General features: G+C 47.8%; 1 protein-coding gene and 1 long non-coding RNA gene across 6 annotated transcripts in view; one reads left to right on the forward strand and one right to left on the reverse strand.

The window, feature by feature from the left end:
• The first annotated feature begins 2,490 nt into the window (after nt 1-2,490).
• The window catches only part of triobpb (TRIO and F-actin binding protein b), a 167,758-nt gene continuing 149,914 nt past the window's right edge, over nt 2,491-20,334 (forward strand). For 2 of the 4 annotated variants that reach the window (XM_069909011.1, XM_069909012.1), the window contains exons 1-2: nt 2,491-2,631; nt 13,885-14,006. In XM_069909011.1, coding sequence (XP_069765112.1) covers nt 2,506-2,631; nt 13,885-14,006 — 248 coding nt within the window. In that variant the 5' untranslated portion in view covers nt 2,491-2,505. Of the gene's footprint in view, nt 2,632-13,884; nt 14,007-16,904; nt 17,088-20,334 lie in introns of those variants that run through there. The other 2 variants (XM_069909014.1, XM_069909015.1) reach the window with 2 other exon arrangements.
• On the reverse strand, nt 6,170-16,844 carry LOC138748582 (uncharacterized). Of its 2 annotated transcripts, XR_011348169.1 has the most exons (4): nt 16,665-16,844; nt 16,372-16,515; nt 8,886-8,992; nt 6,170-6,648 (listed from the first exon to the last, which is right to left on the reverse strand). It is a non-coding gene; the product is annotated as an uncharacterized lncRNA (long non-coding RNA). The 2 variants fall into 2 exon arrangements; XR_011348168.1 differs by lacking the exons at nt 6,170-6,648; nt 8,886-8,992 and adding an exon at nt 12,291-12,983.

Here is a 20,334-nt window from a genome sequence, read left to right on the forward strand (position 1 = left end):
TGGTATCTCAAGCTCCCAATCCAAACCTCTGACATGATCGGGAAGCCTCAGCACCCTCACATCTCAGTGATGATAACCTCGTACCCCTTCAGTCACTCTTCAGCCAGCCTCTAGCAGTCCGCAGCCTGGTGCATGTCCCTTGACTGCAGTCTGCGTGGGTTCCTCGCCTCGAGTTTCCAACAGCCCACCGCTTGGGTGTTCTTCAGCCTTGGAGCTGTGGTCATTATCCCGTGTGTCATCTCTGCTTTCTTCTCAAGCACGGTGTGTTCTCCCAGTTTTCTGGTGCCCTGCACCAGTCCTCTGCTTCCCCAGAGTCTGCAACCCCTTGAGGTCACTGCGAAACACAGGTGTCACCATCTTCGGTGCAAATCCCGTGGTCATGGGATTTTAAATAAAAACCACTGTTGGCTCCATTAAACAGGTCATTTAAAGCCTGTACGGAGCTGTCAGCAGTAGGACTGGGCGGTTGGACTCCAGAGAGGTGTGCTGTGTCTCTGCTCCCTGCGGGTCTGCAGCAGCGGTGTCATTTTTTTGTGTTTAACAAGCTAATTTTTAAGGTGTCAATTAAACCCAAGGATCTATGGGTGGATGTGGGTATAGTTTCTGATTTATTTTTAACTTTGGCTTATGAATTTGGTATTTCATCCTTGCTGAATGTACAGTTTAGTTGATTTTGACCAGATCTGAATCATCAGATCTTTTCAAGTGTAATTTTGTTCCTTTTTGTAAAGCCTCGTCGGATATGAAGCTAGATTTTTCTGTGGTCTGTCGTGAGCATTTTGTGCCAAGTCTCCCATGACATGACGCGTTAGGGATGCAGATGTTGTTTGGGATGGCTTTGCGAACAGCTGTTCACCCTCTTTCAGCTGCTTTTATACTCCGCATCCAGTAGTTGATCCGTTGTTTGACTGAATTTGATCCATTTTGTGATCATTTCAACAATGACTTGTTACTTTCAGCACTGAATCAGTCACGAGGAGTTGACGTTGTTCCCAGCGCAGAAATGTGTGGAATTATCTTCCAGAAGATGAAGTTTTGCAAAGTGATGGGGGCGTGGAATCTTTCCACTTCTGCCACGTAACTTAGAACCACTGATTTATAAGGAAAGAAATACACATTATTTTCCTCACTGCAAGAGATATGAAATAGTCTAGAAATATCAGTGCCAGTGTGGTACTGAACCATTAAGTCCTTGCATTTTTATTTTTGAGCATTTTTCTCAGTCAAAAGAAATTCAATACTTTGAATTGTGAACATCATTGGTGATGTTCAAGGCGAAACACCTCCCTGAAGGCTCTTGTTGGCAGGGACCATTGGAGTGGTTGAGGTCATGTTCTCATAGAGCATATTCCAAACCGACTGCAGGTAGTCCTCAACCTACGACCGTAATTGCCCACACTTTTGATGAGGGGCTCAAGCCGGAAATGTTAGTTACGCATTGTTATCCTTGTTATATCAAAGACACTTTGACCAGCATCTTGTTTTCACTTCAACCACACTTCTACAGATTTTACTTTACAGGAGCCCAACAGTGGTTAATTGTAAAATATCCCCGAATAAAATTGAAATGATCATGTTATTTAACAATTTTGTGATTTTAATGGTATCCAGTGGTAAGTGCCACATTTGAGGGGGGGGGTCTTCTACAAAGACCACCGTTTCAGGTGGAAATTGGGTCGTCCTATACGCCGGCATCTGTTTTTATTTTCTAACGTGGTTCGGAGAAATGCTTGCCCAAAACAACGGATTCGGGGTCGACGATAAACTCTGAATTCCGAAAGGCGGAACCTGGAGTGCATTTGTTCTCTTGAGCTTGTTTCCGTCACGCCCCCCAGCTGATTCACCCGGCGACGTGCTTCTCTCTCAGAACCCAGGTGGTTCTCTCTTCCTCCACCCCCCCCCCACGCGTGTGATGGACAGCGCCGTCCGCCAATGAGGATGGAGCCGGAGTTGCGCCCTCTCCAATGATGGGCCGGCGGGGGACAGTGGCAGAAACACCAGGTTCAAGGGGTGAGTTTGTCTCCGGAGTTTCTGTCAGTTTGCAACAACTTCGAGCCTGTCCGAAGCGCGGGGGCCGCCGTTCTAGCGTCCCGGAGGGAGCAATTTGATTTCACGCTGCTGGAAACCCGTGAAGCCGTCACTCTTGTTTTTGTTTTTGGAGAACTGAATTAAATTTGGCGACCAAATCCGCGGGCTGTCCCATCACAGACCATAAAATGCGTTTCCAAGAGCAGGGCTTTGGGCCACTGGGGGTTCGTTCCCGAGAGTTTGGGACATTGACGCTGGTGAATCGCGCTCGGGTAACGACAGATTCGCTGCGTTACTTGCCAACTAATTCCGAAATCGAGCCTGGGCTGCCAATGTCGAATTGAGATGTGTGCAACCGGTCTCCGCTCTTCCGCAGACAGGAGGCGGAAAACCGAGTCGGCGAGGAAACGATGCACCGTGACTGTCTGGTGCAGTGCCAGCGCTTGCTAGCAGTCGCCCCGCCAGTATTCGGGGATCATGTTTGCCGTCAACCCGCGGGCGTGTTTGAAGTTCGAGGCCAACGTGTTTGACAGGAGCAGGTGCCAGAATTGTTTCAAACCCTTTGATCTCCATCGGGAGGACCGCGGCCGCGATGACAGCCAGGTGAAACACGAGGCGACCTTGAATCGGTCATGTTGAAGTTGGTGCATCATCAACCCTGCATGCAAAGAGCGCTTGGTCGTCTGAAAAAGGCATTTGGCGCTGCCTGACACTGTCTTCTTGTTCGTTGAAGGCCTGCCTTTGAGTGTACTATTTCTAGATTTTGGAGTAGCTAGAATCTGTTCCCCAGCTCACACTCTAGAAGGTGAGACGTGGAAAGTCTCAAAGGAAGAGGTTGCAGGGGGGTTCCTCCTCCCCGGCTCCAGGGAAGGGGCGGGAGGATTGGAGAATGGGAAATGTGGTTCCCTTGTCCAAAGAAAGTGATTGGGGGCCCATCCTGGGAATTTAAGACCAGCAGTCTTGCTTCAGAGGCGAATTCTTACGGCCGGGATCTACTTGCATTTAGAGAAGTCAAACTTGAAAATCTGCAGACACCGTGATGGAAGTTAAAAACATGATGCTGGAGAAACTCAGCAGGTCAATACAGTGTCCTTTAATCTTTGGCTTGGCTTCGCGGACGAAGATTTATGGAGGGGGTAAAAAGTCCACGTCATAGAGCAGGGATAAAGGGACGTATCGGGATTGAGCCCTTCATCAAGGTAGAGAAGCATAGTCTTCTGGGGATGGTGTGGTTTTGTGAGGGGAAGGTCTTACCTTAGGACCCTGATTGAGGGATTTGACAACCCCCCCCCCCCCCTTCCCATGGTAGATGCCTTTAGAGTATCATGTGGCATGGAATCCATAGTCATGTGAATTCAGAATTGGGTTGCCTGCAGAAAGCAGAGGGTAGTAGTAGATGGAATGTATTCTGCTGGAGGAGGTCAGTGACTGGTGGAGTTCCGCAGGGATCTGTTCTGGGACCCCAGCTCTTGGTGCTTTTTGTAAATGACCTGGACGAAGAAGTGGGTCTATAAGTTTGCAGATGACATGGAGATGGTGTGGATAGTGCACAAGATGGTCATAGGTTGAAGGATGTGGGAGCTGCGGAGAGGGTGCAGATGTTGCCCGGATTGGAGATTGGGTTAGCAGAGCTGGGACTTTTCTCTTTTGGAGTGAAGAAGGATGAGAGGAGATTTAATAGAGGTTGACAAGATTATGAGGCATAGATGGCCAGCATCTTGTGGTGACTAGCAAACACCAGAGGACATCTGTACAAGGTGAGGGGAGGAAGGTTCAGGAGAGACGTCAAGGGTAAAATTTTTTACACAGAAGGTAGTGGGTGCCTGGAATGCATTGACAGGGTTGGAGGTGGAGGCTGGTAGAATGGGGACATTTAATAGGCAGATAGATGCAAGGAAAATAGAGGGTTATGGGTGTGAGGGAGGGAAGGGTTCGATTGTTGAGTAACTTTATATAGGTCAGCACAAGACGCTGTGACAGTGTCACCCTGGATGTCAGGAATACAGATATGGAAGCTTGCCCTTGGAGCTGTCCATGTAATTAGCCCCTGGGAGTGTTGGCTGGGGCACTAACAACAGGAGTCAGGGGAGACACAAAACTGATTCCAGAGAGGAGGCGATTAGCCTGTGTTGAGAGATTAAGTTGCCTGGGACTGTAGTTGCAAGAATTCAGATGGATGCGAGGGGATATTCTCTCTGAGAAATGTACACAATTATGAAAGGTGGAAAGTTGTTTCCACTGGTTGGTGAGATTGAAACTAGGGAAAATAGCATCAAGGTTTGGAGGAGTAGATTTTGGATGGGGATGAGGAGGAGTTGCTTTTCCCAGAGAGTGGTGAATCTGCACAATTCTCTGCCCAAGGAAGTAGCAGAAGCTGTCTCATTAAATATATTTAGGACATAGATAGATTTTTGCATAGAAGGGTGGGATTAAGGGTTGAGTGAAAAAGGCAGGTGAGAGGAGCTGAGCCCACAGCCAGATCAGCCGCAATCTTATTGAATGGCTGAGCAGGCTTGACAGGCCACGTGGCCGACTCCTGCACCTTTCGTGCTACCTTTCCAGCATTGAGGTACCTGGTTAGAGGTAATCCAAATCTGCCCACGATATCATGCTTGAACTTCCAGATGACCAAAGGCAGTGATGTTGAATGTAATGTGGTTCCTGAGATGTGGAGAGAGTTCCTTGTTTTTTTTTTAGGGTTTCATCCTGTGTACCTGTAGGGGGTGGTTGAGTTGTGGAGCAGGGACACTTCTTGGAATAAACTCTGAAGGGTAAGCTACGGAGGTGGAACACTTTCCCTTGTGTTTCAGCAGGAAACCCGGTGGAAATTCCATTTGTTAATGTCCTTATTTTGAACTTCCCTGTGAAATACTTTCTCTGTACCTCCTTATCAAAACTGAAGGAGCCCTTGTGTTATCTCTCACCATTTCTTCTGTACGCGGAATTTTAAACAGCATGATTGTGTTTGTGTTGACTCCTTTCAAAGGGATATAAAGTTCCCCATTATGAAGATATGTCATGCATGGTCTGAGTAGATAGAAACGTTGTTTTCCCCATGATGGAAGAGTCTAGTCTATTTTATAGATAGGCCCTGCGTGATTTTACTGGTCTGAAGAATGTCCGACATCTTGGCATTGGTTGTTCACACACGATCGACCAAACCTCTGATCCTTATGCAAGTTTAGATCGCGTACCAGAAGTGCGGTAATTAAAGAGACGGGACTTGCTACGCCACTGCGGTGGCATCCTACTCATCAGCCTAGTCCACTTTAGGCTGTAGGTGTTCTGGGAAATTGACAAGGGGTCTAGGAGGTAAAATGTCGGAATGGGAATGGCCCCCTCTTTCCCATTCCGAGCTTTTTACACATCATGCATTCCGGGAAAATTGGAATAATTTCCTGGAATGCAGCGGCTGTGTAAAAAAAAACATAGGACAAGAGCACACAACTTCATGATTGAAGGGCGTCTACTTAGAACAGATGTGGAGGAATCTCTTCTGCCAGAGTGGGGTGAATCTGTGGAATTTTTTTGCCAACAATGTTTGCGGAGGCTGGGTCATTGGGTGTATTTAAGGAGAAGGTTGATGGGTTCTTGATTAGCCAGGGCATCAAAGGTTAAGGGGAGAAGGTCGGGCAGTGGGGCTGAGTGGGGAAATGGATCCACTCATAATTAAATGGAGGGGAAGACTTGATGGGCTGAATGGACAATTTCTGGTCCTTGGTCTTATGGCCTTGTTTGTTTCAATTTGCAAGCTGAACCTTTCTTTAAACACAGTTTAGAACTTTACCCCTAATGAGAAACTGGTCTTGACCTGAAATATCAACTGCCCCTCTGACTCCACTGATACTCCCTGATCCACTGACTTGTTCAACCAGTTTATTTATTTTTTGCCTTGGTTTACAGCATCTGCCCTCTCTCTCTGTTTCCTCTGTAGAAAGTTACTCACTGGGCTGTGCTACAACAGTTTGAACAATAGGTAAATGATTAGTTGAGTAAATATTTTTCCAATCTCTTCCGCATAATGGGTGGAAATTGGGATGGGGTGGTATGAAGAGTGGGACTAGAGGGTACATTGTTCGTGGGTCTGTGGCAGTAGGTTTCAAAATCAGAATCAGAATTTATTGTCATGAACAGCGTCATCGTGTAAACATTCATTTTATAATCATCTTGAAATATTACTATTTTTAAAAATGGTCAGGCAGTGTCTTTGGTTCATTGATCATTCAGGAATCTGATGGCGGAGGGGTAGAAGCTCTCCTTGTGCTGTTGACTGTTCGTCTTTAGGCTCCTGTACCTTTTTCCCTGATGATAGCAGAGTGAAGAGGGCACGGCCTGGGTGGTGGGGGTCCTTGATAGAAGCCGCTTTATTAAAGACACCGCCTCGTGCAGATGTCCTCGATGGAATGAAGTCACAGGCCGGATTAACAACCCTTTGGAGTTTATTCTTGTCCTGAGGATTGGCTCCTCCATACCAGGCAGTGATGCTCCCCGCTGTACACCTGTAGAAGTTTCTGAGAGTCTTCGGTGATGTACCAAAGCTCCTCAGACACCTGCTGCTATACAGCTGCTGGCGAGGCTTCTAGTCTAGTCTGATCAGGATGCACTTACCTTTTTGCTGACCTGTAAAGAATGTGAAGGGAGAGAGTTTGGTTCAGTTTGTGACAGGCCCCAAGAGAACTTGGTCAGTATAAATTTAGGAAAAAAAATGTAATGTGGCTTACAGTGGACACTGGTGAGCCCTTTCAGTAAAAAAGTGCACAGGCATTGTGGGCTGAATGGTTTTCTGTGTGGTGTAATGATGCGATTCAATGAAGTGCATATTAGGCTGGTAAATCTGGACAAACATCTCACTGTTGGACTAAAAACACACAATGCTGGAGAAACTCAGCAGGTCAAACAGTTCTGCAAAGGTAAAAGTACATAACCACCGTTCGTTCGGGACTTAAGCCTTTCATCAAGGTATGGAAAGATATCGATAGGCGTCCGAGCCATAGAGTAAGGGGGGAGGGGTGGCCGTAAAGGCAGGAGGTGATAGGTAGAGAAAGGAGGGAGGGGACGGCAGTGATCCAGGGGAGGGGGAATGGCTGGGGGGAAGGGAGGAAGGGGAATTGGAAAGGAGAAGGGAAGGAGGGAGGGGGAAGAGGAGAGCAGGTTAGTAGAAACTGGAAAAGTCGATGTTAATCCCATCTGGTTGGAGAGTGGAACGACAACTGATTTTCCGACTGGGCTCCCATCTTCACCCGAGGTTTATGTGTTATTCCAAAGAATGTTTATTTTAAAAATTTTTTTAACTTGCATATTTTTTACCTCATTCTTAATTATTTTAATTTTTTAATGTTTTCCCCAATTATTTTGCCAGTTGCTTGAATTCCAGATGCTAGGGGTTTTACTGCACATTGAAAGTTAAGCTAATCCACATCAATGTCCTCCACCAGGCAACATCCCTGGCACTGAAACCCTAATTCCATTAATTTGGTTTTGTTGGAGAGGCTCTGTTGCTTTCATGCCTGACTCCAGACTCTTGAAACACACATTCCATTGGAGTTCCATCATAGCAAGAGATTATCAGGCAGACGGAGGAAATGTTTCAAGGATATGCTTAAAGCCTCATTGGAAAAACTGCAACATCTCCATTTGATTCTCGGGAATCTTTGGCACATCACCGGTCAAAGTGGAGGCTTTGAGAACCTTGAGTTCACACCGTTTTCCCGAGATCACGAAGAGCGAAACTTGGACGTGGGAGGAGGGGGTCATGATCGACAGCCGTGAACTGTCAGCCTGGACCGGGCTGAAGAAACGCTGGTGCTGGGGCGGTCCGGAGGGCAGGCAGCTGATTTTGGTGTAGGGCAAGGAGCTGGGTACAGCATGGAAAGCGAAGGCTGCCGCCAGGCTGCCAGGAATTGGGATCGATAGTGGAGGAGGTGTGACGAGAGAGTGGGTCTCAACCTCTTCCTCAAGTAGGCTCCTTGTGGTCAGACTGGGTGGGAATGACGAGGAGGCAACTACGTCGGAGGAGGGAGTGTAATCCTCGACCACTCTCCCAGGTGGGACTCTTTTTGCAGAATGGTGTCTGCAAGCCTTTGAATGGCACTGACATTAAAGCTTCTCACTGCATCTCAGGATGCATGACATTAATTAAAGCACTGAGAGAAACTGGGAGCCCTGCACAAGGAGCTCAACATCACTGAAACTGCAAACCCATCCAACCTGTCTGGGGCCTCCAGCACCCTCTGACTATCTGTAATTCCCTCATCGTTCATCTCAGAGCCACAAAACCTATAGGGAAGAGTGCAAGAAACGAGCAGGAGTCGGCCGTCGAGCCTGCTCCGCCGTTCAATGTGATCACGGCTGATCTCTACCGACCTGCCTTTTCCCCACATGCCTTAATTGCCTGACTATGTAGAAATCTATCCAAGTCACCTCCACTGCTTCAATGGGCAACAAATTCCACAGATTCACCACCCTCTGGGAAAACCAATTCCTCTTCATCTCCATCCTAAATCCACTACCCTGGATCGTAAGGCTATGTCCCCTGGTTCTGGTCTCCCCACCAATATAAATAACTTGCCTACCTCTATCTTATCTTTCATTATTTCCCTCTCATACTGCTAAATTCCAGTGAATACACTCCCAGAAGACTCATTCCTTCCTCATAGACCAACCCCTTTATCTCTGGAATCAACCTGGTGAACCTCCTTTGCACTGCCTCCAAAGCCAGGACGTTCTTCCTCAAGTAAGGAGACCAGAACTGCACACGGTTCTCCAGATGCGGCCTCACCAGTGCCTTGTACAACTACATCACTATCCCCCTGCTCCTAAATTCTGGCAATGAAGGCCGGCTGCACCTGCAAACCAACCTTGTGCGATTCATGCTCAAGCCCTCCCAACTCCTTCTGTAAGGCAGCATGCTGCATTCGTTGACCTTGTTGCTGGAAGTAAGTTGTCCTCCATCTTGAGTGGCTGCCTAAGAAGGAAGCAAAATATATTAGTGCACAAGATGCAATGTGGCAAAGAGGTTCAGGAGTTAACTAACCCGTGTGCAGTGATTGCGAGAGGAAGTTCTAGCTGGGCTAACTGTGAGGAAGTAGTTACAGCGAGGACAATGGATAAGCCTTTTTTTTTGTGGAGAAAGGACAATGTGGGGTGGCGAGTTAAACAAGAAAATGAACAGATGCGATACAAATGCTGTCCACAAGTGCACTGGAGAAACTCGGCAGGTCACACGGGAAGTAAAGGGTAGCAAATGTTTCAGGCCTGGGCCCTCCATCAGGGAAAAAACAGGCCGAGGAAAAAGTTGGAGAGGAGGTAAGAAGGGGCAAGAGAGGAGTGCTGCTAACAAGGTAATGTGTGGATGCAGGAGGGAGGGTGGAAGAGATTAAAGTGGGGATGGGGAGAGGGCTAAACAGGGGTAGGTTTGATCGAAGGAAGGGAAGGGGTGGAAATGATCACAGTCATTTGGAGAAGAAAATATTACTGAATGAATGAGATTGAAATGGGTTGAGGAATTTTCTTGATGGGGATGTATGATGTGAAAAACCAGTTTGAATTAAATTTACATGTTAAAAAAAATGTAGCCATGCAGCCCTTAACAGCCCCTACTGGCCCATGAGCCTAGTTGACCTTCAGCACTCAGATGCTTTGAAGAGGGGGGAGGAAACCTGGGGAGAGCATACAAACTCCTCACAGACAGCGCCGGATTTGAACCCCAGTCGCTAGCGCTGTAACAGTGTTGCGCTGACCTTGCCACTCCTTCACCGCGCGAGTCGAAAGGTCAGTGGCAACTTCATGCAAATTAGCACCATTGGATGAAATCACAAGATAGCCTTAATGAGAGTTGTGAATGTGCGGTGCAGAATGTTTAATTGGCCGTAATATTTTTCTGATGTTATAAATCACAACATTCAAACAACCTGACCAAAGCCAGAGGAGTTAATTGCAGTGATTTGATAGAATGCCTTTTTAAAATTTCCTTCCCTCCTACCCTATTAAGATCAGTCAGAGGTTATATGGGAAAACACGATGCTGGAGGAACTCAGCAGGTCAAACTGTGTACTTTATACAGCAAAGATAAAGATACATAACCAACGTTTCTGGCTTGAGCCCTTCATCAAGGTTTGAGTGAAACGTAGACAGGCACCTGAATAAATGGTGTGGGGGAGAGAGGCAGGACAGAACAGATGGAAAGGTCCTTGTGTGTGACACTCACTGTTTATTGGTTGTATAACGGACTCGAACACTGCTTCATTGGTGATTGCATGGAGTTGTGCTGCAGTTCATTCGGAGGAAGAAGAAAATTAATAAAAGTTCCTTGTCAGGCAGATTCAGAAGAAAGTCTCCTAGTGCGTGCTGGCTTATTGTGGCCGAACATGTGCCAACTTGAGTTTAAGATTTTTCTGTAAAAGGATTTAATACCAATTACTTTTGCAAAGCAAGTTGGGGGTATTTGGCGAGGAAACTGAAATCTTGAAAAGCAAAGAATCGTGTGATGGAATTCGAGATTCAACAGAAATCACATTGGAACAGACTAACTAGATACTTATTGGCCAAAATCTTGTAAGGAAAGTACTGTGCTGTGATGCATGCTGTTATTAACACACAATTCGGCCAGCAAATTTCGGGGATTAAATGATTACATAATCTTCAGAATTTGCAGACTGATTAACTCCATTTGCTTTTCACAGACAGTATTTTGATCTTTAGCTTCACTTTAAAAAATGCTGCACTTAGGCAAAGGTAGACTTAACATCAAAAGGTCCCTATTAATCCTGTGATAATTAATGCTCTGTCAATCAAACACTGTAGGGAAAACCTAATGTGGAGTCTTTTTCCTGCACATTTCATGCTCTTTCTTTTCGACAAGACATTCTGACAGGTGTGGATACGGTCCATCCAGCCTTGGTTTCTGGTGCAGAGACCATAAGAATTACAAGCAGAAATAGGCCATTCAGCCCAATGAGTCTGTCCTACCATTTAATCATGAGCAGATCCATTTTCCCACAGCCCCACTGCTCGGCCTTCTCCCTGTAGCCCTTTGATCCCCTGTCTGATCAACAACCTATCGACCTCTGCCTTAAATGCACCCACTAACCTGGCCTCCACAACTGCCTTTGGCAACAAATTCTACAGATTCACCACCCTCTGACTGAAGAAATTCCTCCCCATCACTGTTCTATGCGGACGCCCTTCAGTCCTGAAGTTGTGCCCACTTCTAGGCTCTCCCACTATGGGAAACATCTTCTCTGTCCACACCTTTCAACATTCAAAATGTTTCATTGAAATCTCTGTACCAACACTCGCTGCTAGCCAGACTATTTACCACAACTTGGTCATGAAAAGTTGCCTTTTCACATTAGTTGTCAGCCTCATCAACAACGATGAGCTGCACTACAGAGAAGAGGAGGAAAATCTCGTGAAATGGTGTGGAAGTAACAACCTGAGTCTCAACGTTAACAAGATGAAGGAGATGATTGAAGACTTCAGGAGGACCAGGAATGACCTCTCTCCACTGTACATCAATAACTCTTTAGTGGAGAGAGTGTAGACACCAAGTTCCTTGGAGTTCACATAACCAGTGACCTATCGTGGACACACAACATCTCCTCGCTCATCAGGAAGGCACAACAGCGATTACAGTTCCTGAGAAGACTGAAGTGGGCAAGGCTACCAGCCACCATTACATCAACCTTCTACAGGAGCTCTATCGAGAGCGTCCTGGCCGGATGCATCACAGTGTGGTACAGTTGCTGCAAAGAAGTGGATCGGAGGTCAATCCACAGGACCTTAAGAGTGGCAGAGAAGATCACTTGGGTATTTCTTCCCCCCCCCCCCCCCCCCCCACCCATTGATGTGATTTATGAGGATCGTTGTCTGAAGAAGGCATGCAAAATCATTGAGGACCCCTTCCAACCTACACACAGCATCTTCCTCCAACTCCTGTCGGGGAAGAGACAGGAGTATTAGAGCCAGCACCTCCAGGCTGAGGAATAGTTTCTTCCTACAGGCAGTAAGAATGCTGAACGACCAAGGAACTGCTCACACTAACCATCTGAGACTCTCACTTATTAAACAAAATTTTTTATTTTTATACATGTATATTTGTCCTGCAATTGCATCGCTTGTCTGTACATGCATTATGACTGGTTGTGTGTCTGCGTGTTTTGCACTGAGGACCGGAGAACGCTGTTTCGTTTGGTTGTGCTTGTACAATCAGATGGCAATAAACTTGAAATTGAGGTTACCATCAGATCAGCCATGGTCTTATTAAATTGTGGGACAAACTGGAGGGGCCATATTACTGTAACAGCCAGCATTCTGGATTGCTTTTGAGAATATGGAGGTGAGCTGACATATGACTGAGGTGCTTCTACTAGGGAGGGACTTCCAAGATGTAAATCCTGAGGATTAAGGAATGGTGATATTGTCTTAAGCCGTCAAGTTGGCAGATGACATAAAATAGTCATGACCTACATCAGTGTTAACTCTGAGCCTATTGGGTTACCATACTGTTCAAAGCGAGGTATCTTGGGTTTGCCTGGGACAATGGATGCTGTTGACCGATAAATAACAGGTTTGTGCTTCTGCCGAGTTTTGTGAGCAAGCCTGGATTGGGAGGGGCAAGGTTATGTGTCTGTAAGTCGATGCCTTTGAGCGTAACTGAAAGGTAATGGGACAGGTCTGGCTATTCTTAGATTTTGCAGTATTAGGGTAAAGCTAAATGTGGTGGTTAGATGCGATTTCCTCTGTGTTCCACCCAGGCTTGGTCATTATGTGATATTTATGCATTTCTTTGCATTGCAATAGACCAGTTTTTAACCATCCTCCCTCTACAAGGCTTGCCACCGGAACTGTGAAATGTTTATTTGAGCTTCATAGTGCCCGTTTAACGGGTTCTTGGAGTTAATGCCATCCTGTGCCCTGGAGAATTCTGTCGTTGTTCTCTTGTCAGAAGGGATTCACTGTAATTATTGAAGAGAAAGCCTTGGTGAGCACTCACCCTCCTGCACAACCGAGTGCATTACAAATATCCCAACTCCACCCTTAAGGAGGCCAAAATATTTATCTTGATGGCCACTGGCTTTCCCGTTCTGACCTTGGAGCTGTGACTGGACTGGGTAGAATACTTCAATGACAACGTTGCTTTTGAGGAACAGACACATTCTGCTTTGGAGGTTAAGGTGGAGGAATTGCTGCTAGAACATTCTAGCCTGAAACTGCTGAATGTCCACCAACCACCACCACCACCACACCCCCACCCCCCCAAACTCCCTCCTGCATTCGTCCCAACTGCTCCCAGTGTGACTTACTGCAAGGGATTTATACGGTGTAACTGCAGACATCCTGGTGCTGGTTTGGAGCATGTAGGCCCCACAGAGCTGGTCCAAATAAAAACCTTGTTGCACTCAGCACAGCAGGCAGATATCTCCACTGGTGTTTGGATGCCTCCAAAATCTGAGAACGGAGAGGAAGAAGCTGTCCTTGTGCCGCTGGGTGCTCGTCTTCAGGCTCCTGCACCTCCTTCCCGATGGTAGCAGAGTGAAGAGGGCATGGCTTGGGTGGTGGGGGTGCTTGGGGATAGAGGCTTTGTTGAGACCGGTTCTCAATGGAGTGGTGTCTTGTGCCCATGATGGCACTGGCCAAATTCACAACTCTCTGTAGCCTTTTCCTGTCCTGTGCACTGGCACCTCCGTACCAGGCAGTGATGCAACCAGTCAGAATGCTCTCCACGGTCCACCTCATGAGAAGACTTTCATTCACTAAGCTGGGGGAGGGTGGGGGGAGTGGGGTGAGGTGAGGTCTAGATCAGCTGTTAACAGCGACAGTTATCTGACACAGATTTTTTTCTGTCCAATTGTTTAGCTGCACTATGGCAACCTCAGCCCATGTCTGCACACCAGCACACTTAACCAAGGAGACCTGCGCCTCATTTCTCCAGACTACAGTCTCCACTGTGGACCCAGCCCTGAGGAGGTGACTGCCAGGTAAGACCAGTTCTGAAGTTCAGGCCCCAGCAGATGGATATCTCCTGTTGATATCACCCACCCTCCTGGCCCAGGACTGCCACGAAAGGCCAGGTGGATCATGACTCCTTTGGATTAAATTCTCTGGGAAAACTACTCGGCAAATTAAATTTATTCAACTTGCCTTTGGTTCCTGCCTCTGGACACTTCTCACCTCGTGGAGAGTGGTCGTGATGGGTCATGACATAATCAGTATCACTATCCCTTCCTCATTGCACTTGAGAACATGACAGTGGGCAAAATCCTTCGACCCCCCAAAGTCCCTTGGCTGACCCTGCTCCATGGTTCTGAGGGCAGAGGGTTCCTGAATTTGGCCCCAATGATGGCAAAGGAACAGTTGAGCATCACTGCTCTTGACAGTGGTGGGTGGGGCTTGTGGATTCAGGAGGTGCTGCAGGAGGAGTGAGTGGCGGTGGATTTTGGAGATGTGCCAATCATGAAGAAATGAGTGTCTAGGATAGTGGGCAGGATATCGGACTCGTGAACGAACCTTGCTCCATTCTAACTGATCTCTCTCTGCAACTGGGCGGCACGGTTGGTACAGCGGTTAGCGCAACGCTTCTACAGTACCAGTGACCTGGGTTCGAATCCAGCCCTGTCTGTAAGGAGTTTGTAGTTCTCCCCGTGTCTGCATGGGTTTCCTCCGGGGGATCCAGTTTCCTCCCACAATTCAAAATGTATCGGAAGGTGTAAATTGGGGGACACGGGATTGTGGGCCAGAAGGGCCTGTTACCGTGCTGTACGTCTCAAACTGTAAAACCTTGTGTACAGGTTGCCTTCTCTGCCTTGACAGTATGTAAAATGAATCTTTTCACTGCACCTCGGTGCACGTGACAAATAACTTAAAAGGATTCTGCGAATTCTGCCTGACCCTCAGGAAAAAGGATCTCAGGATTGTATGTGATGTCATGTATGTTCTCTGACAATAGATCTTTGGAAGCTTGAACTGACTGGGGTCCTCTTTTAGGAACAGAAGGCTGAGGCCAACACTGGAGGGGGTTAGTGAATTGGTGAAACACCCAGAGGCATCAACATTCCAATAAATTTCTGAATTCTGAATTTACTCCACTATTATGAAATACTGGTGATGGAAATGCATCCAAGCCCCCCTCCCAGGGATGCAGGATCCATTTCCATTTGCCTGTAGAAGAAACCATTCCACAGACTATGCTTTGGCTTTGTCACTTCACTCCATCCTGGCCCACCTGGAGAACAGCACCTCACACGCCAGGCTGCAGTTCATTGACTTCAGCTTGGCATTTAATACGATCATTCCCCAGAGGCTGATGGGGAAGGTGTTCTCAACACCCCTCCCTGAGGGGGGAAAAAGGAGAGAAAACGACACTGTGTATATTCAAGAGGGAAATGTTTGTGTGTATTTTGGTCAGTATGGTTCATAGTGTGAAAAATAAAATTAAAAAAAAAAACACCCCTCCCTGTAACTGGATCCCATACTTCCTAATGGAAAGACCACAGTCTGTCTGGGTCAGTAGCAGGACATCCAGAACCATCAAACTGAGCACTGGCGCACCTCAGGGCTGTACACTCAGCCCACTCCTATACTCACTACTGACCCACGACTGCATCCCCAGATCCGGTTCCAACAGTGTCGTCGTTTGCAGGTGACACAACAGTTGTCGGCCTCATCAGCAACAAGGATGAGTCGCACAACAGAGAAGAGGTGGAAAATCTTGCGATATAACAAAATGTGTCTCACTGTGGACAAGACAAAGGAAATGATCATGGACATCAGGGGGACCAGGAATGACCACCCTCCTCTACAGATCAGCAACTCTGTAGTGGAGAGCACCATGTTCCTTGGAGTTCACTTAACTAGTGATCTATTGTGGACACTGAGCATCTCCTCACTTGTCAGGAAGGCAAAACAGCGACTGCACTTCCTGAAAAGACTGAAATGGGCAAGGCTACCGGCAGTGTTATGTCAACTGTATTACGAGCGTCCTGGCCGGCACCATCACAAGTTGCTGCAGAGAAATGCATTGGAGATCAATCCACAGGACCATATGAGCAGCAGAGAGGATCACTGGCATTTCCCTTCTGTTTCCCCCCCCACCAGCATGATCTACCGGGATCGTTGTCTGAAGAGAGCGTGCAAAATCATTGAGGACAGGAAGATGACTGTACCTATCCTGTGCTAGGAGAGGTGTAAAAGGGTGAAAAGCCATTGTCACAATTCTCCTCATTTGCACCATTCTCTATCACCAATGTCTGTAATGTTGGAGTTGAGAGAGAAGTTGCCACACGAACAGTCACACAACTCAGCCACGACACTGCCCAGTTACTGGGAAATAGAAAAAAAACACACCAAGATGCTGGAGGATCTCAGCCGGTCTTTTCAGTGTTCATAGGAGACAAAGATATGTTGCTGACGGTTCGGGCCTGAGCCCCTTCCTCAAGGAATAAGCAGAATGAGCCAGAACCAGGAAATGTCAGAATTCGGATGGTGCAGCTGGGGGAGGAATCCAGGCAACAAAATATGTTAATTGGATAAAGGAGGAGGTAGGAATTTATCAAGTCTGTGCAAAAGGAGATTGGGGGAGAGAGAGACGGAGCTGGGGGAAGAAGTGAAGGTTGGGGGGGGGGTGGATTTTAACTCACTGGGAAATAGAAACACAGCCCATCAGGGGCACGGGAATTAACTGCAGGGAAGAGAATGAGGCAAGTTGGCATTCTTCACATCTCTTGGCGAGCTGCTCGTTTCCCATTTATGTTCCAACACTGATGGAAATTAATGAACACTGAGCAGATTTGGGCCCTTTCCTCACAGGGCCTGGGTGCTGCTCATCACCACGATTATGATGTCACGGCTTCCTCATTGTAACTCTCCCCATTGGGCTGAGCAACATCAGTAAGGCTGAGGCCTCAGCAACTTTGCCACGTGGACTCCAGAATGTAGAATGCCCTGGCTGAGAGGCTGGCGTTATCCAGGTGGGAATCCCTCAGAACTGAGCTCATCATTCACAGCACGGTCAACGTTAGCAGCCAGGATTAGTCCTCATCACCCTTCAGGACAGCGCAAAGGTCATTTCTCGATCCCTACAACCATGCTTCTCGGATGGAGAATGTAGATCATTCCAGCACAGACCTTTTGGCCTTCAATGGCATGCTAACCCTTTAGATATACAGCACTGTAACAGGCCCTTGTAACCTGTGCCGCCCAATTACACCTGGTTAACCTACATCCCCCAGTGCATTTTAAATGGTGGGAGCAAACCAGAGCCCCCCGGGGAAAACCCACACAAGCACGGGGAGAACGTGCAAACTCCTTACAGACAGCACTGGATTTGAATCCCAATCGCTGATGCTGTAACAGCATCGTGCTAATGCTACACTAATCGTGCCGACCCATAAGTCCTCCCTACCTTGTAGCCCTCGATTTTTCTTCCATCCATGTGCCTGTCTAAGAATCTCTTAAAAGTGCTCCTGATGTATCAGCTTTCACCACCACAGCTGCTACAGGTGATGGAGGGGTGGGGGCGAAACCAGGGTGCTCCACTGGCTGGATGTTTGGTCCCATCTTCACCAAGGGCTTGTGCGTTTCTTCGGAGGACACTTACAATTTAAAACTTTTATTTGCATTCTTATTTGTTCTTATTTATTCAGATTATTTCCTCAATATTTTTGCCTGTGGCTTGAATTCCAGATAGTGGGGATTTTACTGAACGAGGTGTTCCTCCAATTTACCGGGTGGCCTTGGTTTGGCAGAGCATGAGGCCACAGACAGACATGTCGGTGTGGGAGTGGTGCGTGGAATTAAAATGTTTGTGGCCACTGGGAGTCTGTGTTATTGCAGTGGATGGAGCAAAGGTGCTGAATGAAACGATCTTCCAGTCAGCCCAGGCCCGAACAGTTAGTTTCCACGGCCCCCACCCCCTCCACCGACTTCCTCTTGATGCTGTGTGACCTGCTGAGTTTCTCCAGCACTACAATCCCAGCGCCTTGCCAGCCTGATCCTGTTTCCCAGGGATTGGTGGTCACTTGGTCAGCATGGGCTCCTGTGGGCCTGGGTCCATGACTCTGCTCCGCCCACAGACAGTTGTGTCTGGGCTGGTGAAGAGGCCAGTGACACTGGGGCCTGTGGAGCACATGAACAGTGGGAGAGGTCTGTCATCTGGGGCACACCACTAGCTGTCACAGGGGGGTTGGGTCAAGGAGAGAACAATTCATTCCCATGTACTTGAGTGGAGGGTGGCGACAATGCTCTCTGGGTGACCCATATATGGCGGTGCTGGCTCAAAGGGCCATTTGGCCTACTCCAGCACCTACTGTCTACTGTCTATAAAAGGAATCCTTGTAGACCCCCACCAGCAACAGACCCCACCATTGTCCACCCAAGGGGTTGTAATAGTTAACACTCTCATCCCTTTGCTCGCACAATTGAGAAGTGTCTTCTGCGGTCTGGAGGTCCTGGAGCCTAACTCCATAGGCAGTCATCACACCTGATCGTTGCACCAAAGTTCCACTTGAAGCCAATGCCCAAGACACTGAGTAGGGTGGCAAGATTAGCGCAACGCTGTTATAGCACAGCTACTGGGACCGAGGTTTGAATCCAGTGCTCTCTAAGGAGTTTGCACGTTCTCCCTGTGTCAGTGCAGGTTTTCCCCAGTGGATTCCTCTCACCCTTCAAAATGTTCTGGGGTGTAGGTAATTAAGTGTAATTGGGTGGAATGGGTTCTTGGGCTGGAAGGAGCTGTAACCATGCTTTATGTCTAAATTATTAAGGTATAAATTATATCTAAATTGAAATGATAACATCTTCTTTGGCTTGTCTTCACAGACGAAGATTTATGGAGGGGGTAAATGTCCACGTCAGCTGCAGGCTCGTTTGTGGCTGACAAGTCCGATGCGGGACAGGCAGACACGGTTGCAGCGGTTGCAGGGGAAAATTGGTTGGTTGGGGTTGGGTGTTGGGTTTTTCCTCCTTTGCCTTTTGTCAGTGAGGTGGGCTCTGCGGTCTTCTTCAAAGGAGGTTGCTGCCCGCCAAACTGTGAGGCGCCAAGATGCACAGTTTGAGGCGATATCAGCCCACTGGCGGTGGTCAATGTGGCAGGCACCAAGAGATTTCTTTAGGCAGTCCTTGTACCTTTTCTTTGGTGCACCTCTGTCACGGTGGCCAGTGGAGAGCTCGCCATATAACACGATCTTGGGAAGGCGATGGTCCTCCATTCTGGAGACGTGACCCACCCAGCGCAGCTGGATCTTCAGCAGCGTGGACTCGATGCTGTCGACCTCTGCCATCTCGAGTACTTCGACGTTAGGGATGAAAGCGCTCCAATGAATGTTGAGGATGGAGCGGAGTCAACACTGGTGGAAGCGTTCTAGGAGCCGTAGGTGATGCCGGTAGAGGACCCATGATTCAGAGCCGAACAAGAGTGTGGGTATGACAACGGCTCTGTATACGCTTATCTTTGTGAGATTTTTCAGTTGGTTGTTTTTCCAGACTCTTTTGTGTAGTCTTCCAAAGGCGCTATTTGCCTTGGCGAGTCTGTTGTCTATCTCGTTGTCGATCCTTGCATCTGATGAAATGGTGCAGCCGAGATAGGTAAACTGGTTGACCGTTTTGAGTTTTGTGTGCCCGATGGAGATGTGGGGGGAGCTGGTAGTCATGGTGGGGAGCTGGCTGATGGAGGACCTCAGTTTTCTTCATTTTTCTTCAGGCTGACTTCCAGGCCAAACATTTTGGCAGTTTCCGCAAAACAGGACGTCAAGCGCTGAAGAGCTGGCTCTGAATGGGCAACTAAAGCGGCATCGTCTGCAAAGAGTAGTTCACGGACAAGTTTCTCTTGTGTCTTGGTGTGAGCTTGCAGGCGCCTCAGATTGAAGAGACTGCCATCCGTGCGGTACCGGATGTAAACAGCGTCTTCATTGTTGAGGTCTTTCATGGCTTGTTTCAGCATCATGCTGAAGAAGATTGAAAAGAGGGTTGGTGCGAGAACGCAGCCTTGCTTCACGCCATTGTTAATGGAGAAGGGTTCAGAGAGCTCATTGCTGTATCTGACCCGACCTTGTTGGTTTTCGTGCAGTTGGATAACCATGTTGAGGAACTTTGGGGGGCATCCGATGCGCTCTAGTATTTGCCAAAGCCCTTTCCTGCTCACGGTGTCGAAGGCTTTGGTGAGGTCAACAAAGGTGATGTAGAGTCCTTTGTTTTGTTCTCTGCACTTTTCTTGGAGCTGTCTGAGGGCAAAGACCATGTCAGTAGTTCCTCTGTTTGCGCGAAAGCCGCACTGTGATTCTGGGAGAATATTCTCGGCGACACTAGGTATTA

Source organism: Narcine bancroftii, chromosome 13, assembly GCF_036971445.1.
Source record: "Narcine bancroftii isolate sNarBan1 chromosome 13, sNarBan1.hap1, whole genome shotgun sequence".
NCBI classification, from domain to species: domain Eukaryota; kingdom Metazoa; phylum Chordata; class Chondrichthyes; order Torpediniformes; family Narcinidae; genus Narcine; species Narcine bancroftii.